Source organism: Aspergillus nomiae (assembly GCF_001204775.2).
Source record: "Aspergillus nomiae NRRL 13137 chromosome Unknown contig00224, whole genome shotgun sequence".
NCBI classification, from domain to species: domain Eukaryota; kingdom Fungi; phylum Ascomycota; class Eurotiomycetes; order Eurotiales; family Aspergillaceae; genus Aspergillus; species Aspergillus nomiae.
Window position 1 is genome coordinate 18,893 of NW_015378279.1, and position 25,892 is coordinate 44,784.

A 25,892-nucleotide genomic window follows, 5' to 3' on the forward strand; every position below is an offset into this window, starting at 1 on the left:
GTCGTTGCTCTCATAGGTAAGCGTAATCACGTCTGACAGAAGGTCGAACCTGGCATCGAGAGGGCCAAGACTTCACGGTAGAGAACGGTTCGCTTGCCAGCTTTTCTCATAGCCAAATTAAGGAATCGGGGTTTGGTTCAAGCAGAGGCGGGACTGTGAGCAAATAAGGAAGATGAATCACAGCGCAGGTCGGAACTTTCTCGGCGCCCGTGTCCCAAGCGTCAGGAGTCGAATGTTACCTAAAACGCTCCATTTCCTCCCGGCTTTTAGGTTCTTTGGAACCGTAGCGGAATCCACCTCCCGCCCGAAGTGGAGACGCTAATCGGCTGTAACCCTTCACAACTAAGCCCTACCCAGTAATGATATGTCGATGTGGCCCTACAAAACGGATTCTCCCTGAGGGACGGGCGAAGGATTCTGGTCTTGTCCCGAGCGCCTTCGTCACAGTCCCGATTAACCGAAGTTCGTTGTCTCAGCAGATGGGTCAAGCTTGGGAATGACATGACATCCTGATATTAATTCTCGGGAAATCTCCGTATGCAGCACGACCACCTGATATCTTGCCCAGCCGCATTAGTCAAAGTAAACCGGAGCTTGAAGTGACTCGACTTGGCTAGTGTCAGGAAAATTGACGCCCCTGACGCCCTTCACTACAGGGGTAGTGTGGATGTGCATCCTGGAACCATGGGGACGCTGCACTCCCAATTGTCTAGAGTCAACGCTTCCAAAAGGTACTGTGGTAAAGTATGCGGTAGGTAGAAATTGGGCCAGTGGTAATGCACTATGAGAAAGATGTAGCAAGGTTATTGATTTCCTTGCTCCCGCGGACCTTTGAACGTTGATTCTTTCCCTCTATTTTGTTCTGTTTCATTCTTGGTGGCCGTGGCTATAATACGTGCTATTAATTCTCCGCACTAAGATGCGCTAGAAATGTACGATCCAGGATTGTTGCAGATGGTACTTTTGTGGCGCCTAGACCCGATCTCAGCAGAGGTGATGCATCTAGAAGAGAGCCATGATGTTCGGTGGCGATGACACGCCACCGGGCATGTTCAACGGGACCGATGCCACAAAGAAGCTCCATCGTTGAAGATCCTGGCAGATGCATGCCAATGCTTCGAGGTCAAAGAGCTCGCCTGGCACATGAATTAGAGTAGATCCATAAACGGTTTTGCCGAGCCGCTCAGATTTTCAACTCACCGATTGGCATTCCCCATCCTGCGAGTACATACTCATGCAGGAACACATCAGACTGGGGCGGGTAGACCTGTCACAATGTTATTAGTGTCAACGGTCTCCAAAAATATATACTGCAAGAACTGTCGTACCTCCCAGCTAATAGTGTCGCTGGCAATCGCTGCAAATCCCGAGTCCCAAAGCCACCGGAGCATATCTGTTGTGGCTTCGACTCCAGCATGTTCTGGGCTCGGGTTGTCAGAGTACTGCTTCTTTTGTTCATCCGTCATCACAGTGTCCCATTCCCTGGTTACTCCAACACGAACAAACAGGATATCACCCTTCTGGAAAGTGATGTTGCATTCCTTCGCAATTTCCAGGATGTCTGATAGTCGCACCTGATGAGTGGAAAAGGTGCTGTACGTGATTCCCTTCTTCTCAGCCCATGCGGCGTAGTCAATCAAGACCCCGCGACCTATGATCACGGAATGAGATTCATACTCTCGGAGAGCCACAGGAGAGAACACCAAGGATAAATGGGAAGATCCATACCTGCAATACCTTCCCGTGCCCAGTGTTGCATACCAATCCGATCGTTGCTACGGTCATTGATCTCCTCAGCTGTCACGCCGCCGTAGAACACACGCTCGGTCTGGCCAGGGACAGTTTGAGAGAAGTGTCGCAGTCCATCCCACTGACTACTTTGTTCTAGATGCTCGATCTATTAGATGTGACCGATACCACGCTCCAGGTACATTGAAAACCCACGAGGATTCATTGTGTAGATATCATCATAGGCCACTCCGCCCAGAAGTGGGACAATCTTGTGCTGACATGGCTGACGGTTTAGGTTAGGATAGTTCAATTTTGTTAAATCCCATCCCATCGTGACTCTTCGACCAGTTTTGATTTCGGTCGAAGCGGCCTTAGCCACCACCTCGGGGGTCAGGATGGCTAGCTTCCCAAGCCCTTCTTCATAACTACCAGGCTTTCCCACCCACACCTGTTTGGGGTTGGGAAGTTCGTCGAAAGGGATATCGAAGGGGGAAATGCTGCCCATGATTTTAACGGCGATCCAGTCTACTTGTAAAGGGGAGGTCGGATGCACGCGGCAAAGTATATCTCAAAAGCGTGTAAGAAAATAATAAGGATAGCGTGAAAGACGGTTTTACATGTAGCAGGTAAGCTGCTCTGCGGTAAGGTTGTCAAGATTTAAATTTTCTGCAAGCTTTCCTAAGCTTAATGCGTGCATCCGACACCCACCTGTCCCCCAAACCATTGAGTCTAAAGATTTGGAGGGGCGCAAACATCGAGGTGGGACGGCGTCGGCTGAGGGGGAGCAGGCTTCAGCTTCGAATAAAACACTCAGGACCACACAGGGACCCAGCTAACGGTACGGCACATGACAGTCAACGTATGGCGTACTTTGTAACGTGCAGGCATCAAGTGGAGAAAATGGGCCTTGCAACGGGTGTAAGTTCGTTAAAGGAAGCACAGACGCGTACTAGATTTCGTAGAAGGAAAGGATAATCCAGCGTCTGGGCAGGATTTGTCAATAGGGTGAGTAGGTTGAAACCCGGTCATACCAAGTTTTAAGGGCAACCAAACAGTATGGGATTTGCGAAAGCATGCATCTGAATGGACGAATAGCGAGGCAAGGGATCATGCCAATCACTGCGGCCATCAGCAACTAGCCTCCCTCCGTATCAACTGGCCGGAACTGCTCCGTAGTAGCACTCAGTAGGTCCAGTGTGTGTAGGACACATATTGACCAGGTGAATAATCATTTTCGAGTCTGTTGTGCAATTGGACTAATGGCATGAGTGCCGATGGTCCGGATAAATTGTTCAATAATTGTAGTCATAGAATGTGAGGGGATTGGGAAGGTGGTGGAGATTTCAGGCAGGAATTAATTATTTGGGAAAAGAAAGAAACAGTCACGGGCGACGGCTTCCCGAACGCAGTTTAGTGGCTTTCTGCCGCTGACGCCTCGAATCACAACAACCACTGGACTATCCAGAGACACGAGGCGACGAGGAAAATGTCCCACACACCATGTCAGGGTTTAGTGCCGGTCTCGTCATCCAGTTAACACCTAATCCAGAAATGGTACCTCTCGGAGTCGCGATATTGACAGAGGGTGGACCCGAAACATTCTCCACGGTCCACCCTCGCCAATGCACACCATGCCATGCGCCTTGCTAGTACTGATAGTGGCCTTGCAGCTTTCCGCCATGAGTACTAGGTTTTAGGGACTAATGCAATAAAGGAGTGGGTGCTTGCAAAAGCTGTTTTCCGATCGTTATACTGACTACTGAGTGGTTGTCGAAAATTTCAGTCTCGAAGCTGGTGTGTTGATCCCCTGCGAGGCTAGTTGACAGTAGCTCGCAGCTCTTTCTCGACGAGATTTCTTCTTCCCCCTGGAGCTTCTTGAGGGACGCCAAAATTGTACGAACGAAGTCAGTGAAGTGAACATCCTCTGATCATCTCAATTGACCTATCAATTCCCTGTCGCATTTGTTTTGTCCTGTCATATTTGTCCTGCTCCTTGAAACAATTCGCATTCGGCTCAGTGCAAATCCCTGCAAGGGAAAAACGACCTGTCCATCATGGGTACGTTCGGGTCCCAGACCAGCACTTACAACAAGCTGGTCGCGATTTTCGTCGCCGTTGGTTCAATGGTAAGCGTTGCCTCACTTAATCGCTGTCTGGTAGTGCTATGCATTCTAATTGGCCCCTGTATAGACCTATGGCTATTGCTCCTCAATCATCTCCAGTACGATCGGTCAACCAGGGTGGTATACCTACTTCAACCTTCCACAAGAGGGTGAACCGGGATATGCTACGATTACGACACCAGCCATTTCCACCGCCAATGGCGTCTTCAGTGCTGGAGGTGCTGTTGGCACGCTATTCATAATGTGGTCTTGCGATTACTTTGGTCGAAAGGTCAATATTCAGTTTGGTGCTTTCTTTTCGATGTTTGGAGGGGCGCTTCAGGGAGGCGCGAACTCTCTAAAGTATGTATTGCGTCAATGTTTTCTTCTTCTTCCAGAGACAATTCCCTAACGGCCTTTCAGAATGTTCCAAGCCGGTCGGTTTGTGTGCGGTCTTGGAATCGGTATTCTCGTGACAGTTTGTCCCATGTATCTGTCCGAGATGTCGAGTGCTTTCCGCCGTGGCTGGCTGGTCGGCCATCATGCGATCTTCCTGGTTTTCGGCTACATGCTTGCTGGCTGGGTCGGCTATGCATGCTACTTCGCTGAAGGAAAATTGGGCAGTTTCGGATGGAGGTTTCCCCTTTGTCTCCAGTGCCTGCCAGCTCTAGTGCTGCTTCTCGGTTCACCATGGCTTCCTCGTTCCCCCCGATGGCTGATTTCCAAAGGGAAGCATGAGGAAGCTAAGATCGTGCTGCAGAAGCTTCGACAGTCGCCAGATGATCCCGACAACCTGGTTGCTAAAGAGGAATATTTCCAGACGGCGGAGCAGATCCGCCTTGAGGCGGAGAGGTTATCCACCTATGGAAACGTGTGGAACGCAGTCCTACGGAAGAAGTCGTACAGAAAGCGAATGGCAATTGGCTTCCTTACTCAATGGGGCGCTGAATTCGGTGGACCATTGATCATTGTGAGTATCACGTTTCCAGAGGCGAAGTTTGTACTAAAATACTGATCTGAGTAGAACAACTACGCCGTCATTCTATACACCAACCTTGGAATGACCGGGGGCATGCCTTTGCTTCTTAGTGCTGTTTGGCTGACTACAGCTGGTAAGAGGACTTGGTAGTGCTCAAGGGCTATACGCTGACAGTATCGCCAGGTATTATATACAATCCTCTTGGCGCCTGGCTTCACGACAAGGTCAACTCACGTCGTGGCATGTATATCACTGGCTTTGTTGGCATCATCATCTCCACCTCATGCTTGGCTGCTATGACCGCTGAATATGCAGGCACCATGAACAGAGTTGGGAACGGGTTTGGTATTTTCTTCATTTACCTCTACTTGGCTTTCCAAGGGTCAGTGCCAGCCATTTATTCAATCGTCCTATCGAACAATTACTTACTTCTTGCAGAACCTTCTGCGACACTACCATGTATCTCTATGTCTCGGAGATTTTTCCGACTGAGATTCGCCCAATTGGCATGGGATTCTCCCTTTTCGGACAATTTGCTGGTGCGTTAGATATCCTACAAAGGCGTCTGCGAGTCTTATCATTAACTAACTGGTCATAGCCACCCTCATTTTACTGCAGACCGCCCCTATGGGTTTCAACAATGCCGGCTGGAAATACTATCTGGTTATCATCTGCTGGTCGGTTGTTTTCATTCCAGGTAGGTTATCATGCCCGTCAGACTTTCCGCTCTCGCTTACATTTTCGCAGTGATCTATTACTTCTTCCCCGAGACTGCGCGATTGACACTCGAGGAAATCGCAAAGAACTTTGGAGAAGAGGTCGCTGTTCACGTTACTGATGCGACCGACGAGGAGAAAGCCCAACTCGAGCAGGACCTGGCCGCAAGATCAGACAGCTCTGAGCCTACCGGATCGGTCAAGGGTGCTGAAGTTGGTAACAAGTCAGTGACAGAGGGAGTCCACGAGGCGCCAAGGATTGAATGAAAGCCCTGGGCTACGAAGTCTAATATGAGGTGTTGTTGCATACATTCTAAGCTCAAGTGATCTCCTTCGGGCTATATGGAAGCAATTCCTCCCGAGACCCTTAATAGCTGGCCAAACCGGCTGTCCAGTCGCTACTAACTGCGCTCTCTTCTGACCCGTAACTGGGCCATTAGAGTCCAACATTTATGACGCTCTCTTACCAGGCATTATTAGAACTGCCTAGGACTTGCCGTCCCAAATCAATTCAGGGACCACGATGACGAGGCTTCATTGCACCTCATACGATCTTTACGAAATGACACTACAGCATAGATGAATGGAATCTTATATAGGCTATACAGTTGAATTTTAATTTATGCCAGATAGTGCGATGAGCTACCGTGGCACGCTTTTCTAAATATTGATACTGCCTTGTATCCTCTAATCGCTTTTGTATGTAGGCCATGATGCTAACATCGCAGCGCTTCGTTCTACTCGACGCCATATAACCATCCCGCGTCGCCTTCCAGATAGCGGGATTACATTGGGTTATATTTGGGATTAATGTATCTGCCCTGATCGGGGTACTTTTCATTCCTCGTATTGCTAACTAACAACGTCTTGTTGAGGCTCCGACACTGCCTAAACAATGTCTTTCCACGCTGACTGATCCCGTCAAAAGTGTCAAGGTAAAGCCTCCAAAAATTTACAATAGATTCCCTATGATATTCCCCTTGCAAGGCAAAATAAATAATGAATCAAGAGTATCCACCTAATAACCCCCCTGACCCCGAACTGACGAAAAGTCACATCCTTCTGGAAGAGCTCCAGGAAGCCTGCGGCACAACCAGCCTCATTGACATCGACACCAAAGAACAGAAGGAAAAAATGGTTCCTCAAATTCAAACCCAACAACAGATAACCTTCCACCGCTCCAGAAAACCACACGATACCAAGTAGGCCCATCGTCAGGCCGAATCCCCCTTCTAGTAGACAACACCAGAAACCCACCTACCCGGTCATGGAATGCTCCGCTGAACTGCTCTGCCTCGTCTCCAGCGTCGACAAGGATCACTATCTCTGGTTCTCGGATCCAATTGAACAAAGCGAAGCTTATCAATGTTTGGCCTTCTGGCATGCCTTCGGGCAACTGATCCAGGGGCAATATCATATATTTCCTGAGCAACATCAATTATCCTCGTATGTGTATATCCTACTTTGGTTTTAGGCGCGAAGAAGCACTAATATCCTTCCTCTAGATGCGATGAGCCACTTTAAAGGCGAGGTTCTCCGCATTTACCACGGTCTGGAAAGGTATCTATCATAGAAGCGTAATGGTATTGCACGGGAGTACCTCATTGAACCCGGTAAGGGGAAGTATAGCATTGTTGATATCAATGCTTGGGCTTGGATTCGGACGCATCGGTCTATTGGGTCCTCGGAGGGTGAGGTGGCGGCTTTGCCTTTCTTGAGGCAGTGAGTGGATCGTATCGTGGAGAGGCCGACGGTGCAGCGAGGATGGGGGGGGAATGGTAGGATGAGAAGTTTCATTCGGAGCTGGTTATTAGGATGGAGTGAATCTTAGGATGTAGTGATACCCATAGACTTCCCTGCCCGGTCAAAGGGGACCATGCATTATTGAGGTAGGGTTGGGCTTGTACACAGTTAATGTACCACTCGTTGAGACTTGTGATAGATTACCGCAAGGGGGATAGCAAGCTCTATTTATCTTCTAGTTCATACTCACGAACAACAAAAACGACGAGAAAATGCCACAAATGAGCCAGGAGGCATATGTATACCAGGGAACCCAAGTTACCAAAGGCATCAGTGATTCCCAAGTCAGGTCTGTATACCATGGTCCAAAGTAGGGCTGATAACAGGCGATTAATCTTGTATACTTGAGAAGTAGTTGGGTAACTATAAGGAAAGGGGGTTAAGGAGAGGAAATTCTATGCAATAAGAACTTTTTTTACATGGCAAAGGTTGCTCAACAGTATCAGCTAACACTTATGAACATCTGGACCTAGAATTCGCTTGTTTTCATCTAGTTGCTTTGCCTATGTATCGGGATAGATAGAGATGGCTAGGCTGAATTAGAGGGAATGGGATGTGTTCGGTCACCTGTCATCGGTGTGGCCAGGACAATGGGGCTTCGCAGACGACACAGACTGCTGGCTTCGACACGCAAGTCTCTTACTGAGGTGAAGTCTATGTATGGGTCCAGACGAACCCTCCAACAAATCATAAATAGATAGTAGGCGCAATGTATCCTCAAACACTTGAGCGGTGCGTGCCACATCAGAAGATGTGAAAACATATCGATGTAAGTAGAATCTTAATCAGATGAACTTGACCATCAGCAACCCAGACCTATAGCATATCAGTAGAACTACGTGGAAAATGGTCTGAATGGCTATACGAGAAGAAAGAAATAACCTTGTCCCTTTAACCAGTTTAGCCCATAAAACGGGCAGACTAATCTACTTGATGGTCACATTAAATAGTTGCTGTTGAACATGTTCTCAATATATGTCAGTTAATGCTTTCTCTACAATATCTTTTTACGCTTTTGCATGCTACAGTTTTTTAAGGAAAGTAACTAGAGTAGTAGTCTTGAGATACCGTCACGGGAAGTTTGAACACAAAGCTGAGGAATAGTGTGCACATATCGATCTTGTATTGACCCTAGTCAAAGCTTGAAAAATACATTCTTTCAATTCCTTGCACAGTATCCTATGTATACAGAGAGTGTAGAAGACTCTTATCCCAGGATGTCATCATTGCAAGCAGGGATGAGGATGCATGTTTCAAAACTTCCTGATGGCCAATAATGAGGAGGACTAGTGGGAGTTTGAGGGAAAGGTCAAACCTTCCAAGACTGCTACTGACTCTTCACTGGTCACAGTAGATGTACTCAACATTCACGGGATTGGATGTAAGAGTGAGTTTCAGCAATCTGGTTCAAGCTGAAGGGCATGCATTAGCTTGGGTATACGAGGTGCATATGTGGTAATCATGAGCGTCTTAGAGGCGTTGCCAAGAATGCTCATATCTGTACGGGATAGATAAATAGAACAGGTATATTTACTAGGTAGCACATGACTATAGAGTATTAGGGATCGTGTGGAGACAAGCCTGTTCTATATAGATTAAAGATAGGAGTGTTGCAGCCAATGTCGCAGGCGCGCCATGCGAAGCATCCTCGGGGAAGTCGTACAGCGATATCCGACGGTATGCCAAGATGGTAAGGTGAAGTGTCTTGTGCCAAATCATTGGGATTCGATGTATCACTAGATTCGTCATATCGCTGATTACTTACGCATACCATTGAAATCGTAGGTATTTGGCTTCTAGTCCCTATTGACTCGAATGCGAGTTAATCTACCGTACATTCCCAACGGCCAGAAATACCCCCGATGCACCTCCATATCAACATCAAACATCTTAAACCCCTGTGGAATCGCCAGGCTAGATATCATCTGGACTGGTCTACAAGGGCACCTCACTCATGGTAAATAAAACACAAAAGGAGCTGGAGGTATTCGCCTCATAATATTCGTCGTGATCTAGGTAGCCTAGAGTAGTATGTTAAACTTCCCTTTCCCAAGACCTTCAATAACCGAAGCAGCTCTCCAACTAAGCTACGCACACTTGGAAAATAACGTCCAATTGCCTCACGGAAATCGCCAAATTCCGCGCCCTCCGCTTTCCGACCTCCAATATCAGTTGTGTCAGGTGAATACGTCCTAAAAAGAAGAGATCGACCTGGAAGTCGGGCTTCTCCCTTCGGTGTCTCGGGGTATCACGAGCGACCTTTACTAGGGACGGTGATTACTCACGCTAAAGATGAGTATAGCCAGGTAGAGCCGACAATAGTCAAGTAGTGGTGGCAGCATAGGAGGAAACCGAGCTAGTAGTACTGTTGAGATTGCGATATTTGCTTTTGATCCTTACGCGGATACTTCAGGTTCGGTAGGAGGTCCAAGGTTCCATTCTATCGTTTGCTCTCTTTTCGGTTTGGCGTTATTCCTTCTTTTCTCTTCTCTGATTGCTCCGTATGAAAGGAGCTATATGCTGTAGTGGGACATACATGTCTAGACCATACATGTGGCTTCCCCCCCTCTCTTTTCCTTCTTGCAGCTGTGGTAATATGGTCAAGACAGAAATAACACGGAAGAGACCTTCTCATAGTGAAAAATACTATTGCCTGATTCATATACAAGATATGCACATCCCCATATCGGGTATCTATAAATAACTACTTATTAGAACCACGCACTTAATTAATGTACCAATTAGCAACTTCTCGAACACGATAAGATAATGTATCCAGCTCAACGATCACCGTATAGGAATGAGCTCTTTCAATCTCTGCCAGTTCCCGAGCTGAACGTCGATGCATATTACCTGATTATATCACCCCTTCCGGGGCTAATCATTGGGTTTGCCCATGCACAAACCCGAGGCTATCCCCGGTTCTTTCTCCTAACATCTTAAGGTTTGTAGCTACCTTACAACTAATTCTTTAGACTCATGTCATTCTGGTTTAGGCCGCGGAGCACTCTAACCTCATCTCATCCGACCCGTGGCCATGGCCCAGTCAACAGTGGTTCAGCTCTCAGACCTCTTGTTTTGCAGCGGTGCTGTTGGTCCGTGGGCTTGTTGGGACGGAAAGCTTTTCTTCTTCAACTGAAGTCCTTATGTCAGCCCCATTGACCTTCTCACGGAGCATGGTGGTCCGTGGTTCAGTTCATTAAAGTCACAACCTTATTGTCATCTGCGGTAGATCTTAGTAATTATTTCCGACATTGTCCGATGGCGGCCGAATTCAATGAGACGTTTGGATGGTTTGGTAAATAAGCTTCGTACTTTGTTTCCAGGTGATAGGGTAATAGACGGTTGAAACCGTACCAAAGAAGCGTGATATGATGAAAGGAACGGTAGAACGTGGGCATACGTAATGGAAGCATATTTGATCAAATTGTCCCATCGTTCACTGGTGGGAGGTTTGATTAGTCGAAGAACGTGTCGATGGGACGGGATATGGAGTATCACCGTTCCTAGCCAGTTTAGGATCATTTTCCAGTGGAATCGTTCTTCCATGGAAATCACAATTCCGGTGGAATAGGGTCCCATGGAGCACGTGAGGGCCAGGATCTTCCGGAAAATAGTGGAGTCGCCTGACACTCGGGGAAGTCGTAGGATAGGACTTCCCCGAACAGCATAGATAAGCGTATGCCCCTTTTCTGGTGGCTTGAGCGCTCTTTGTTCTTGTCCCCTCCTGAGACTGTTTTGGGTTGAGGATGGACATGTTCGCCGAAATTATGATGGTTAGAAACTAGATTAGATCGACTTTGCTAGTAATCGGTTTTCACAGACCCAAAACGTGAAGGCCTATTTGATGTGACCCGCGATGATCTTGTACGGACAGTCCCCGAAGGGTGAAGGGCGAGCCACTAGTATACGCTTCGCGCGGTGGAAAATCATTTCTAGAAGATTGGAATCCATCATATGCGAAGGGAACCCAGAGCATGTGATCTATAAATGAGGCCCTATACTCTTCACAACGTATGCATGAATATTGCAGTGTCGACGGAGGATTTTCGGGGTCCAAGGCATGACCGCCCGCGGGATGGCATTGGCGATCAACCCCTCTGGCGGAGAAAGGTACCTGGGTTGTGAAAGATGAGCACAGCCAAGGGTAGCTGATGGATTTAACCTTAGTTGATCCATATTTCCGGGATCTTCGAGCGCAGACTGAGTGTCGATGGTGGTGATCCTGACCATCAAAGGTCGTGCCATATTACGGTACAGCGGAGTTTTCACGATACCGCAAGTTCGATGTGCATGGGCCCAGATGTGGCCATCTGCCGACTAATGCAAATACCGTCGATCGTGGCATAGTGAGAAATAATAGGAGCGACTATAGGAAATGAACTGACCCTGACGCAATGATTGCCAAATGACTTTACTATTGGCCAACGAAGCAGAAGTTCCACGGATTGGGTCAAAGTTAGCGACTCTCACCGAAGCCTTGATGGTCAGCAACGGGCCGCAGGATCAGCAGTCCTCCGTACCGTCGCAAGTGACAACGTCTTGATTGTTAATGCTCGAATCTCGCCCACGTTCTCAGGGACCGTCGATAATTAAAGTTACAAAGCCTCTGACATACGTATGGTATAGCCGAATCTTATTCATTTATCGTCCCACTTCATGTGTATGAAAAGTGAAACAATCCATGCTATGCCCAAAGGGTTCGAGATCTGGTCGATCCTCAGTTTGAGCCATTGAATGAAAGCCGGTGCCGGTGGGAGCCCCCGACGGTACCAAGGACGGATGACTGTCTAACTGCATGATAGAGTTGAAAGCTCGCTCTTGGCATACTAGGTTCAAGTCACTAGGAGGCAACCGGAGGAAAACTCCCTCGCGTAGTGTGGTACCGCGGAACCCGCTCAATGTAACCGCGGCTTGCGTGCGATATGTTCTCGAATGCCGCTAGATTTTATTAAACAAATACTAGGCAGGTCGGACTTGATCGATCGCAAACATCAAATTGCATGGATGCCTATCGGTAGTCCTTCGGTCACGAATACTAGCCATGCATAGAGTTTCTCGTTGAGAGCGGCGGACTAAGGCGGCAGATTCCGGTTGCAGCCAGGGACCCGGTCACATATTCCCAGCACGATTTTGTGCGTCGATCGGAGTTTTGACTGCAGGAGATATTGGTATCTTTTCCCATTTTGCAATGTACTAACAAGGATAAATGCCATTGTTCTAGTCGTAACGATCAAGGCAAGGCCACGCGGGAGGCGGGTCTAGGAATTCTCGAATGAAATGGCACGAGGTGACAACTCGTTTTAGTAAAGTGGATGAATCCAGTACTTAGCGCTAGTGATAGCCAACATTAGTTCACTTCTCGGCGTGAATCCTTCTGGAGACCACACCCTCGGCTTCCTCCCATGACCATCACTACTGGTCAGGGGAAACCAAATCCTTAGCTTTGGGACGATCACCAAATTATAGGCCAGCAGCACTATCGGTTGGAATCGTGGCAAGTGGATCCTGTGGGGACCCGAGAAACAGTGGCCCAGACTACTCAGTCCCGGATGAAGTCACTGAACCAGAGTAACTGGCCGTTCCATTGGGCAGATGTGATGAGGTATTTTTTTCCACCTGCAGATGAAAGGTTATTATCCCACTAACACTGGAGAGAGTTGCCTGCAGCTAAGGACTGCAGTGACCGCGGGACTGGAAATCATGAAGAGCAGCAGTACTCCGTACGGAGTACTAGAGAACAATATGATCAACCACTAGGGTCGATCAGCAGTCGTGGGAGAATTTTGGACCAAAGGCTCCGGGTGGAGGGAGCATCCACCACACACACACACACCAGCACAGTATGACCACACCACCGACACACAGACATTATGGTAGCATTTCTTTTACTCCGCTTTTGAGTCGTGCGGTGGGTTTTAGAATTCGAATGGTGTGGATGATCCATCTGCATGTGAGAAATTGAGACAAGTACGGAGTACGTAGTAGGGGGAGGGATAGTACGGAGTCGATTGATCGCATATCTTGGACCCCAAGTCTCAAGAGAGCCCATGGGTGGGAAATTTTGAAGCGTCGAGGAGAAGAAAAGGACGACGACAAGTAAATTCTCACCTCCAGGATTTTCGGTCGCCCGCAAATCCAAACGGGGTCAAACCAATCAAACGTTGCAAAAGACCCCACTGGAGCCAATGATTGAGACTTGTCGCCTGTTTTTGGAAGGTTCCAATGAATTCAGGTTCCCAATTTAATTAAATTGCAATTTAAAGGTAATTTTGAAAAAGAGTCTCTGACGAAGTTAACTTTTCCCATTTCGCCTCTTCAACTACGACTTGGACGACAACGTCGACTACTATTCTTATCACGCTGTACCTATCCTCAGACTCACTCTCGTTTCGTCCTATTCTTCCTCTGACATATCTACGTCTCACTTGCCACCTCTCCCCCAAATGTTCTTTTCGTCAAGGAGGTGATAACCCTTAGTCCTTATCGTCTGGCTATCCCTCGCTCAGGCTGGACCTACTTCTCTCGTTCGCCTTTATGTCTCAACCCCACGGTTTCTCTACAAATCGCATCTCACCTCATGGAGATCCAAACGGTAGTCTGCGCACAGGCAAAGCCTCCTTCAGCAACCCCGCAATCTGCGCCCGCGCCTGAGAAACGGAAGCGGGTTCGCCGATGGCACCACCGGGGGTTTACCGGCTGTTCGACATGTCGTCGACGTCATGTTCGCTGTGACGAGGCTTCACCTTCGTGCAAGAATTGTACTCGTTTAGGTCTGGAATGTGACGGCACGCAAGGCCGGATGACCTTCAAGGTCTATGGCCCACCTCAAGCGCCGGAGTCTTCGTCTTCACCACCGAAAAAGCGAGAGCCAAAGAAGCCTATCTCGCATGTCCTGGATCCCACCGATGGCAATAAATTGATTAAAATTGAACCTGGCGAAGAGGACGAATCCTACGATGCGCTAGTAATATCCCCAACCACCATCCCGGAATCGAAGCCGATGAAATATCGATTCCAGGAACCCATTTCGCCAGCCGTCTTCATGTCTTCGTCATTAGATTGCGTGGATGGCCGCTATTATACTCATTTTATCGACAGTGTGGCAACCTTGCTACTGATCTACGATAACTCAATCAACATCAACCCTTACAGACGATATTTCCCCGAACTGGCCCGGTCATCGCCAACCATGGCCAACGCGATGCAGGCACTGGGAGCATTACATCTCGCAAATACATCTAGAGGCCAACAACGGAATCTACACTTTCAACGGGCCATGGGCAAATATGGCGAGGTGGTCAAGTCTTTCCGCACTCGGTATACGCAGCCCGACCAGAACCTGCAATTAACCGACCTCGCCACTTGTTTATTACTCTCTCTTTTCGAAGTAAGTCGCTTCTTTTTTTTGCCCCGGCATCTGCAAATACCCCTTGACGATACTCATGTCTATGTCGTTCTGAATAAAAGCTGACTTGGCCAGATGATGGACTCCCAAAATCATAACTGGAACATTCATCTGAAAGGTGCTCGTGAAATATATCGTCTACTTTTCCATCCAAATAGTGATCCGGCCAAAGAAGCGCAACGCCAAGCCGAAATGAACCACCCACTTCGACATTTTCTTGTTTCTCTCCTTTCTTACCTTGATGTCGCAGGCGCCTGTGCCACTAGCGAAGGGACTATAGTTGAGGGCAGCTACTGGAGAACGCATGGTGGCGGCTGGGAATATAACCTGGGTATCCCAAGTTTGTCGGCGGATACACCCGCCGAGAATCCCCTTCTCGTGGAACTTCGCCAGTGTTGGTCTCAGATGATGGAGATCCAAGCAGCTATCAGTTCTTTCGGCAAGGCAAAAAGCGAGGGGCAGCTACCCCCTGAACAGCAAGACTTACTGTGCCAGGATCTCATGGGACGGCTAGTCCAGTGGCGACTCAATGCTCCAAAGTGTATCCAAGAAGTTGGCGAACTAGACGACGAGAGCTTGCAGCGATATCCCTACCCACAAGTCTTGGAATATGCTGGCTGTATCGAGTCCTACGAAAAAGCGACCGTTGTCTACTTACATAAGGTCGCAGACGCAGACCGCCCAGACCGCGTTCCCCAAAGAGCCCTGCTAGACATTCTTGCGTCGCGAATCTTGAATTTGATTGGGAAACTTGCCAAAGATGTTGGCCAGCTGGCAGTGCTGTGGCCTTTGTTTACCGCAGGCCGCGAGACTCGTAATGAGCGTGAGCAGAAATTTGTGCGTGAAACCATGATCAACCTCCAACGGTTCGGATTCAAGGTACGACACAATGACTCCCCAGTACTAGTTCTATGAATACTAATTGTTTATTAGAACGTTGAAAAGGGCCTGGAAGAACTGGAGAAGGCATGGTTTAAGCAACGCGCATTCCCTGATGGATGGATAGACAGAATGGAGGACGTTCGGTCCTCGATCCTCCTCCCCTAATCTTGCACAAAAGCGCTCAGTACGACCAACGAGGCTTTGGCCCATCTGGTGGCTACGGAAGACGATTGTATCGTCTGCTACCCACAAAACTTCCCTCTCATGGTCAAGGAGGGCACCATCTTCGCAATCTTTGGTTTTCATTAGCGACGGTCGGGAATCTGCGTTGTGAATAAGTGATAAATATGGCGTTAGGGCGCGGACAGCCATCGAACGGGGCCGGACCCTATGATTCTTATTCGTGGAACTACTAATACTGTTGAGATCATCCCGTGAGGCTACTCGCTACTGGATATCATCTAGCCCTGTTCATCTGCGGGAACCTCCAACATGGAATTGAACATTTAACTTTGGAACATACGGTGTATAGACTTGGGGCGTTTTCTTCAACAAAAATAGACATAGATGACAAAGTGGTTGATTGACCAACTATTGACATATCTCGTGAAAATAAAAGAATCAGTGTGCAAACCACGATACCAGCATGATTATGCGGAATGCCATGATCTATAACAAAAACATCAACGCTATAATATACATTCTAATCGTCCACCCAAGTCTATCACTGGCCCCTTTTTGAATCTTGATTACCACCACCTGCCGAGTACCAGAGACGCGCGTCCCTTTTCAAAAGTAAGTCACATCATAGCCGTGCACTACTGGTCCCCTGGTCTTCACCCGAAGGCCGCTCCACCTCCTCGACAGTCGCCTGCGCGCCTTTACTATCGATGAAATGCGAGATCCGGTTCCGCGGCAACCACGCTTCCTCAGGCATAACAAAGTACGAAATAAGCGCAAAAATAGTAACACCAGCCATGATAATCGGCGCATCTACATAGAAAGTCAGTCAACCGTTTACAAACCACCCTCACAACAACAGCAGAAGGCAGGGGAACATACAATTCAGATTCGCCCCGGTAACGGGAAACGCATACGGCGAAAAGAGAACGGCAACAACCCATCCATTCCAGAACACGCCGATGAACTGGAACGGCTTGCTCCATTTCCCGAGACTCCATTGGGGTTTGGGAAAGCGCTTCGGGGTGCAGAGGAGACGGGCGAGACAGATGAGGCCGTAGGCTGCGGCGCTGGGGACACCGGCGGCGGAGACGAGCGAGGTGAACGCCACGTCGGAGGGGAGGAGCGTGCAGGTGATGAGGGCTGCTACGGCCCACACGACGATCACGGCGTTGCGGGGCTGGCCGTTGTGGACTTTGGAGACCCATGATGAGAAGGGGAGGACGCCGTCGCGGGCTACGGCGAAGACGAGACGCGAGGCCGCTACGATTGCGATTGCGGTGTTCTTGTGGGAGGGGTTAGTTGGGCTGTGATGGGCGGGGTAGGAGGGTGTTAGACTTACGAGCCACAGGGCGACGATGCAGATTACGTTCATGAAAATGTGGCCGCCTCTACCAAGGACGACAGCGTAGAGGGGGACAAATGGCTGTGGGGAGCCGAATGAGAAGAGGGTGTCGGGGTCAGGCTGTAGGGTGTGTTAGTTTAATGGAAACAGTGTGTTTCCCTGAGTTCGGTGGACTTACCGCGCAGAAGAGGAACAGGATGATGGTGGCCAGTCCTCCGATTCCGCTCACTATTGTGCTCCAGAAGATGCCTCGCGCTGCGGTTATGGAAGCGTTTTTGGTCTCCTCGGCGACGTGGCCGGATGCGTCGAATCCGATCAGGATACCCGCTGTTGCGAGATAGGACAGACACCAGTTCCAGCCTGGCGGAGCGCCGGTGCCGTTATAGGTCGACATGAAGGCTTCTTCGGCAGTTCGGAAACCCCAGGTGTTGTGTGCGCCGATGGGGAGCCAGATGATGTTCAGGATGAAATCGAGTAGCACAACCATGGATGAGAACCAGAACACATAGCGGAAGTATTTAGCTGTGGGGTGTGAGTGATATGCTTCTATGTTAAGAGGGGCTTGAGCATACGCGGCATGAAGTTTAAGATAGCAGCCAGTGCGAGCAGGATTTCTGTGCAGATCCATTGGACCGCACGGAACTTGACGCTCGATGTGTCCGTGGGGAAGTCGACATTGAAGACCGTCAGCTCCTATGAGACTGGTTAGTACCCCCGTCCCGGAGTAGGCGAGTTCCAATGAACAAGACTCACCGAGAGCATGTAGTTCACAGCCGCTTGGGTGTTGCTGGCGCAGAACGTCGTCCATGCGGTAGTACTCCACCAAGCGACGATGAAGCCAAGGAGTCGACCAAACCGAGGACCACCGGCTTCAGCAGCCCACAGATAAATGGACCCGGCAGACGGGGAAGCAGAGCAGACCTCCGCAATGACCGCGGCAGTAATATAGGTGAAGACCATGGTAACTAGATAACTCGTCCTTATTGGGGTGAGCGACTGGTACCATACACAAATACCATGAGCCTTACCAGTAGGCCAAGTTACCACCGGCCGCAATACCGGTACTGAAAGTAACACGCACACCACCGACGAAGTAAAGCGCAGCTGATGAGTTCGTTAGCCATGCAAATCTTTCGTAGCAGGTTTCTTTGACCTACCAAACGTGGTCGCAAAGTTCTCGAAAAATGTATATGTTCTATGAAGGACCTACACTTATGAGGTTCTGCTTACAACTGATATGGGAATCCTCCAAAGACTTACTGGCTTGTAGCCCATGGTCCGCTGGTGATATGGTTAGTAATTGCCATTGCGGTATCACGATAGCGATCTTCCATGCGCTGGGAAGTGAAAGCATTAGAAATCAGAAAAGGCTATGAAACGCACCAGAAGGGCTGCATCATCCTGCGACTCTGTTTGGCTTCGGACTTCCTCGTTGACGATTGGATGCGCATCCTGGTCAACGAGCAGATCGGCTTGCTGCTGAGCGGGCGCCATGGCAGCAGTGTCGCAAGGCGAGTGACAGCAGATTATCTTATCTCAGACAACGCGCAAAATCCACGACTCGAATAGATCAGAGGGGGAAAGAAGAACAAGAAGGAAAAAACACAAGTTTAATGTGACCTCCCAACGATTGAGTTTTACAGATAAAAATGTCAGGAACCTGTTGACCCCACCGTGGAAGCGGGAAAGAAACGTGAAGGTTTAAAAAAAAGAAAAAAAAGGCTAAGGCGAACTAGAAAGTTGGCGAAAATTCCCGGTTGTCTTCGGCCTAAGACCCTCTAAAATGACAGGGTTTCTCTCGCAAGTGTACTACCCAGCAGCGCTTGGTGATCTTTAACCGCAAGTTGAGATCGCTGCGGCCGTTCGGAGATGACTGCTCCGCAAGAGTTGATATTTAGGAAGCCTGAGGGTCAAAAAAGCTGGAGCTCAATTTCCTCTTTTTTTCCCACTCTCACGAGCTAAGGGATGAAAATGCCAATCAGAGTAGCTGTGCGGATGGACTCGAGGCCAGTGGGTCTCGAGCTGTACCTTACTTCAAAGAACCTTAAGGGAGGTCACCGCGGCCCATATATGTAGGGTTCCAATCTGAAGCTAATGGTCTGATGCCGTTCTTCTTTCACCGGTGTCTCAAAGGGTGGAATTGTTAAACTAGGTCTTACCTTCAAGGAATCCGCATCTATGTATGTAGTCTGATCATGGTGTAGGCGACAGTCAGACCGGATGTCGGCCGTCATCACATCATCTCTGCCCCACCGTCGGTGGAGTCGAGCCATTGTCGTTAGGAAATCCGTGCGATGCCGCCAATGAGCCGTTTCTATAGTCTGGTCACAATTGCTCTGAAGGTTGATTCCTTGGGACAAACGAAAATGAGAACAGTTTTTTTTCCTTTTCTATAGTAGTACAAGGTGTATATCGATCAACTGTAGCCTTAGGCTACAGCTGTGTCACGTTGTCCCACGTGACTCTCATCCTACAAAGGGTGGTAAGAATAAGTAGGTAGCTCTCCAACCACCACCAGACCTATATATGGAGAGAGCGATATTCACTTAACGCGATCGTAAGGTGATTATTGATTGATACCAAGACGAATTCTCGTTGCCTCGTAGTATTTGAACCACTGTCATGTCTCAGACCCCTATCAGAGAAATCTTTTTAGCAATAGTTTTGTATCAATCCACTACACAATATATACCGGTGGTGGGACTGATGGAACGAGGTGGCTGTCGACTCTTGATCCAAGGAGGACAAGAACCCTTGTCAATAGCCAAGTGGACTGACAATTCTAGGTGATTCAAGGATTATATATTTTTCATGCAGAACTTTATGCGGGAGGCGCCGTACAACCCTTGAAATCGCCCAGGATTACTGCGTCAACATCCTCATGGGATATCGTAACGCTTCGTTCGTGGTAACTCTCGACGTTAAATGATATCTATGATAGGGGCTCTAAATTTAGGCAGATCTCTGTGTGTTCAATTACGGTACGATGGGGTATTGTTGTATCACGGGTAGCAAGAAGACATGGAGAAAAAACGGCATAATTGAAAGAAAGGAGAAGTAATTAAAATAAACAGGACATAATCTATGGGAATAGAGAGAAAAGACCAAGATAATCGCTGAAACAATGAGGTTGATCAAGTCGAGATGGGTTGTAAAACCCACATCAAAACGTACAGCTGCATGTTTCACGGCGCTATTTCTTTTGAGTTGTTTTATGTTAATTTTGAATGTCAGAAGAAATGTTGTATAACTTCAGTCGATGCGAGAAAATGAGGAAAGTATCACGAGACCTGTGCGTGACCAACCGGGCAGAAGGATAGCATGACAGGTGACTTCCTGCGTACATCAATGATCGATCTACCTGGTGGAGAAATATTGAACGCTGCCAAGAACATCATCTTTCTCCACGTTACGCGCGGATCGACTTGCTTTCCCCGCGTTGGGTTCCCCTCAATGCCAACCCAATCTATTTTAGTTGCATGAGTCAATACCACCGTTGCTCTCTCTCGAACCTATAGAGAAGCATGCCAATGCACACGGCGACTCGGAGGAATGCTGGAAAACGTGATCACCGGCCCGGCTGTTGACGGCTGTTGAAAGGGGGGAAAGCGCGTTCGTGCATAGACAACTCGGTCGAAGCCTTGCCGAACTACTTGTAATTAATCCTTTCATTCATTAAGTACTCATTTTACCCGGGCCCCTCTTATAGACGGGAGGGGGTGTATGCAGTTCCTTTGTCCTCTGTCTCCTTCGATTTTCTTTATTTTTTTTCCATTCTCGTGGCTTCATATAAAGAGTCTGATGCTCTACCCAAGATTAGCTGCCGACCCTGGGGTGGTACGAAGCTGGCCTCGACTGGAATGAGGCCTCTCCGCCTTCACTTTCTTAACCAACTAGACACTCTGTCTCGCCCTTACCAACCATGAGTGTTTCCTTGACCCTGAGGTCGGCCTTGGGACCGTGTCGAGCGGCTTCCATCGCCCGCCCAGGAAAATCACTCTTCGCTGTTCAACATTCGAGTAAGTGTTATCTTCGCGCAGCAATGTCCCGTAGCGGTAATCGCTAATGCACCCTCTGTTTGATAGTCATACAAATCCGGACCCCTTATGTGCCATACCAGCGTCAGGCCTACGAAGAACCCTCCTTTCCGCGATGGCCACAGGTCTCCAGGAGAAGTGCGAGCACCTCTTCCTCTCCGTCACCAGTCCCGGTTATTCCGTACTCCTCTTTAACAGTCGGTGTACCCCGGGAAACATATCCAAATGAACGTCGCGTCGCCATTACCCCTCAGAACGTTGCCTTGCTACTGAAGAAGGGCTTCTCGCGTGTGTTGGTCGAACGTGGTGCTGGAGAGGCAGCCGAGCTTCTGGATCAAGCTTACGAACAAGCTGGGGCCACTCTGGTCGACCAAGCGACAGTATGGTCACAAAGTAATATTATCTTGAAAGTCCGCGGTCCTCAGCCCGGCGATGAAGTTGAAGCTCTTCAGCAAGGCAGTACGATCATCTCGTTTCTGTATCCGGCACAGAACAAACAGCTGGTAGACCAACTTGCATCCCGCCGCGTGACTGCATTTGCGATGGAAATGATTCCTAGGATATCCCGTGCTCAGACCTTCGATGCCCTTAGGTGCGTAGCGTAAGAGGGTTTGATTATGACCACTCGCTAACTGTGAGGGGTAACTCATAGTTCCATGGCCAACATTGCTGGCTATAAAGCTATTCTCGAAGCATCAAATCAATTCGGCCGTTTCTTGACGGGCCAAGTAACTGCTGCTGGGTAGGTATCCTGCTGGTCCTGTTGGGGCAGCCTCGCTAACTGTAATCCTACGCAGAAAGGTTCTTTCACTTGACCACTCTGTAGTGTTAGTACTAACGGAAATTGATCCAGATACCCCCTAGCAAGGTCCTAGTCATTGGGGCTGGCGTGGCTGGTTTGAGTGCCATTGCCTCGGTAGGTCCATATTTATTTTCGAAACAGACCTTGTACCAACATTACAACTCTAGGCTCGTCGTCTAGGCGCGATTGTCCGTGGATTTGACACCCGTCCAGCTGTCCGTGAACAAGTTCAATCCTTAGGTGCAGAATTCATTGAAGTAGACATACAAGAAGATGGCTCTGGCCAGGGCGGATATGCCAAAGAAATGTCCAAGGAGTTCATCGAAGCCGAAATGAAGCTCTTCATGGAACAATGTCGTGAGGTAGACATCATCGTGACCACTGCGCTGATTCCCGGAAAGCCCGCGCCGAAGCTCATTACTAAAGAGGTACGTATTTTGATATTATCCACAACCGAAGGAATATGCACTCACATCGATCAAGATGGTCGCTGCTATGAAACCTGGTTCTGTCATTGTCGACCTTGCGGCAGAGGCTGGCGGCAACTGTGAAGCGACTGTTCCCGGAGAATTGACCAAGTACCACGATGTCACTGTCATTGGTTTGTTTGGACTCTGAGCAATACTATTTCGTACCTGTCGCTAACTTGCTTAGGATACACTGATCTGCCATCGCGACTACCTACTCAGTCATCTACTCTCTACTCCAACAACATCACAAAGTACCTTCTGTCCATGGCACCACAAGAAAGGTCGTTCGGCGTTGATCTATCCGATGAGGTTGTACGCGGCTCAATCGTCACTCTCGATGGGGAAATACTCCCTCCGGCACCACGACCAGCCCCTCCGCCGGCGCCAAAAGTAGAAGCAGCTGCTCCAGCAAAGGAAAAAGTGGACTTGGCACTGACACCTTGGCAAAAAGTAACACGAGATGTGGCCACTGTCACCGCTGGCATGGGAACTACTCTGGCACTAGGAAAAGCAACTGGTCCTATTTTTATGGGAAACATGCTCACTTTCGGGCTTGCTGGCCTTGTTGGCTACCGTGCTGTATGGGGAGTCGCCCCTGCCCTTCATTCCCCGCTCATGAGTGTTACCAACGCGATTTCGGGTTAGTCGAGCTTCTTCAGAGTCACTTGTAACGATACTGATGAGTTGGCACTAGGTATGGTTGGTATTGGTGGCTTCTTCATCATGGGTGGGGGCTATCTGCCTAGCACAATCCCAGAGGCCCTTGGAGCTATCTCGGTGCTTTTAGCATTTGTTAACGTATCTGGAGGATTTGTGGTGACGAAGCGCATGCTAGACATGTTTAAGCGTTGGTGCTCCTGCTTCTCGCAATATGCTAGCTGCTCATAATGTCTAGGTCCAACTGACCCACCCGAATACCCATGGCTATACGCGATACCTGCTGTTCTATTTGGTGGAGGATTTGTTGCTGCGGCTAGTACGGGCATGGCCGGGTTGGTACAAGCCGGATATTTGATTAGCAGCGTCCTCTGCATTGGTGAGTGGAACGATGCAACGTACTTTCCCACCAACTTCTGAACAAAAGATAGGATCGATCTCTGGCCTAGCATCGCAGCAAACTGCCAGGCGTGGCAACATACTCGGCATTCTGGGTGTAGCATCTGGAATTCTTGCATCTCTCGCAGCTGTAGGATTTTCACCTGAGGTGCTAGCTCAATTTGGCGCTGTCGCTGGTGTCGGATCTATAGTCGGTAAGTGTTATCCTTGGTCAGTATATTGGAAATCTTCTCACAAGTACCCAGGAGCATTAATCGGGCGACGTATTACACCTACTGGACTTCCTCAAACAGTTGCTGCGTTGCATTCCGTGGTTGGATTAGCAGCGGTTCTTACGAGTATCGGAAGTGTGATTACCGATGTTGCAGACATTTCAACGCTGCACATGGTCACAGCGTACCTTGGCGTTCTGATAGGTAGGTGCAGTTGAATGATGCATGGCGTACTGGACCCTAACACTCGCAGGCGGCGTCACATTTACCGGGTCAATTGTAGCGTTCCTGAAGCTAGCAGGTCGCATGTCATCCAGGCCAACTATTCTTCCCGGGCGTCATGTGATAAATTCGACATTGCTAGGCACCAATTTGGCTACAATGGGTGCATTCGTTACTATGGCCCCAGGCTCTCCAGTCATCGCGGCTACGTGTCTTGGTGCAAACACGGCACTCAGCTTTCTGAAGGGCTACACTACAACCGCTGCCATTGGCGGGGCCGATATGCGTATGTCCTCTCATTACCCCGATGAGAGCCTGCTAACCTGTTATAGCTGTTGTCATCACGGTGTTAAATGCGTATTCGGGCTTTGCCCTGGTAGCGGAGGGTTTTATGCTCAACAATCCACTTTTGACGAGTATAGGATCTTTGATCGGTGTAAGCGGCTCTATTCTGTCATACATTATGGTAGGTAATCATGAACCTTCGATTTTTCACGGCTGATTTAACCCGACATAGTGCGTTGCTATGAATCGATCTCTCCCCAATGTACTCTTCGGTGGGATTGCAGCCCCTCAACAAGCAAAGAAAATTGAGGGTCAGGTTACGCAAACCTCTATTGATGATACAGTAGACGCACTTGCCAACGCAGAGAACGTCATTATTGTATGTACATTGCTCTTTGACCCTCGTATAGCAACTGACCACCTATAGGTCGTTGGATATGGCATGGCAGTGGCAAAAGCACAATACGCAATTTCCGAGATCACACGTATGTTACGCGCCAAAGGCATCAATGTCCGTTTTGCAATTCACCCTGTTGCCGGACGAATGCCAGGACAGTGTAACGTACTCCTCGCCGAGGCCTCGGTGCCCTACGACAGTAAGTATCCCTTGTCCCATGGTAGTGCACGTGACTGAAACAGGACAGTTGTACTTGAAATGGACGAAATAAATGACGATTTTTCCGAAACGGATGTCACCCTTGTCATCGGTGCCAATGATACAGTCAATCCCATTGCATTGGAACCCGACTCCCCAATCTCGGGTATGCCAGTATTGCACGCGTGGAAGAGCAAGGAAGTGATTGTGATGAAGCGAGGAATGTCTAGTGGATATGGTGAGTGCCACAGCCATATGATGTAGCGATGTTATTGTATTGATTACTGTTTACAGCTGATGTGCCGAACCCGATGTTCTATATGCCTGGCACAAGGATGCTGTTCGGAGACGCGAAGAGCTCGTGTGACGGTAAGTATCGCGGCTCTCACAAAAATGATATTTCTAACGCAAACTAGCTATCAAAGCCGCTCTTGAAGCTCGTAAATAGAGTGTGGTCAATATCTCTGTGCTTCGTACTTTTTCACTGTGTTTATTTGTTAGAGTGTATCCACATTTTTGTCAATGTGTTTGTGCTGTTGTTCTTCCATAACTCGACTAGTAGTATGAATAAATCCACCAGTCCATATTGTCATAAATTTTAAGCCCCGAGCTCTTGATATATTCAGAACACTTCTAGCAACGAACATGCCTACCAGACCAGAATAGAGCACATTCAAGTGTCGTTTGGATGCTAGTACGCAGGTGTTGTTTTGGGGCATCTGCGAACACAGTCTCGCAACTACTAGTAGTAGCCTAAAGGATCCCTAGATAAATGCCCGAGCACCCATATCCTATGCAAAGGGCATGCTAACTGCTAGTTGAGCCGCTGTAACAGGATACAGTTCTAAATAGTATATATACTTACGGGGGCAGTCTTGTAGATCGTGGCTAGACATTGGTGTACCTCCTTGTCTGTCTACCTTACGATAAGATCGGGGGTAAGACTATTTCTACTTGCTTTCTTTTGTTGTTCCCACACGGCTTCACATAATAAGCGCACTCAAGTATAGGATGGCGATGCCCAGTAGATAGTATTTCCTTGTATTGCTCTGACAAGTCACCTGACA

The 25,892-nt window shown here is 48.7% G+C and overlaps 5 protein-coding genes across 5 annotated transcripts; 3 read left to right on the plus strand and 2 right to left on the minus strand.

The window, feature by feature from the left end:
• Positions 1–1,002: 1,002 nt before the first annotated feature.
• ANOM_006607 (uncharacterized protein) lies at positions 1,003–2,236 on the minus strand (the record flags this gene model as incomplete). The annotated part of the gene is made up of 5 exons (XM_015551863.1): positions 1,003–1,136; positions 1,201–1,267; positions 1,329–1,651; positions 1,729–1,884; positions 1,945–2,236. 5 exons carry the CDS (start codon positions 2,234–2,236, stop codon positions 1,003–1,005), a joined length of 972 nt encoding a protein of 323 aa, XP_015405076.1.
• A 1,549-nt stretch (positions 2,237–3,785) lies between these two features.
• Positions 3,786–5,795, plus strand: ANOM_006608 (putative MFS sugar transporter; the record flags this gene model as incomplete). The annotated part of the gene is made up of 8 exons (XM_015551864.1): positions 3,786–3,857; positions 3,922–4,196; positions 4,257–4,803; positions 4,858–4,945; positions 4,996–5,194; positions 5,251–5,351; positions 5,411–5,509; positions 5,560–5,795. 8 exons carry the CDS (start codon positions 3,786–3,788, stop codon positions 5,793–5,795), a joined length of 1,617 nt encoding a protein of 538 aa, XP_015405084.1.
• An 8,116-nt stretch (positions 5,796–13,911) lies between these two features.
• On the plus strand, positions 13,912–15,786 carry ANOM_006609 (Zn(II)2Cys6 transcription factor; the record flags this gene model as incomplete). Its single annotated transcript, XM_015551865.1, has 3 exons — positions 13,912–14,721; positions 14,815–15,618; positions 15,673–15,786. The coding sequence occupies 3 exons, from the start codon at positions 13,912–13,914 to the stop codon at positions 15,784–15,786; spliced, it is 1,728 nt and encodes a 575-aa protein (XP_015405075.1).
• Positions 15,787–16,426: 640 nt separating this feature from the next.
• On the minus strand, positions 16,427–18,640 carry ANOM_006610 (putative amino acid permease; the record flags this gene model as incomplete). The annotated part of the gene is made up of 10 exons (XM_015551866.1): positions 16,427–16,614; positions 16,684–17,086; positions 17,144–17,266; positions 17,325–17,668; positions 17,719–17,839; positions 17,900–18,125; positions 18,175–18,250; positions 18,304–18,352; positions 18,407–18,427; positions 18,530–18,640. 10 exons carry the CDS (start codon positions 18,638–18,640, stop codon positions 16,427–16,429), a joined length of 1,662 nt encoding a protein of 553 aa, XP_015405071.1.
• Positions 18,641–21,063: 2,423 nt separating this feature from the next.
• Positions 21,064–25,273, plus strand: ANOM_006611 (putative nicotinamide nucleotide transhydrogenase; the record flags this gene model as incomplete). The annotated part of the gene is made up of 18 exons (XM_015551867.1): positions 21,064–21,165; positions 21,232–21,775; positions 21,836–21,925; positions 22,048–22,099; positions 22,153–22,413; positions 22,469–22,586; positions 22,640–23,095; positions 23,150–23,302; positions 23,351–23,491; positions 23,544–23,705; positions 23,757–23,927; positions 23,977–24,231; positions 24,278–24,411; positions 24,463–24,609; positions 24,658–24,826; positions 24,875–25,063; positions 25,120–25,194; positions 25,242–25,273. Exons 1-18 carry the CDS (start codon positions 21,069–21,071, stop codon positions 25,271–25,273), a joined length of 3,246 nt encoding a protein of 1,081 aa, XP_015405085.1. The 5' UTR covers positions 21,064–21,068.
• Between the last annotated feature and the right edge of the window lie 619 nt (positions 25,274–25,892).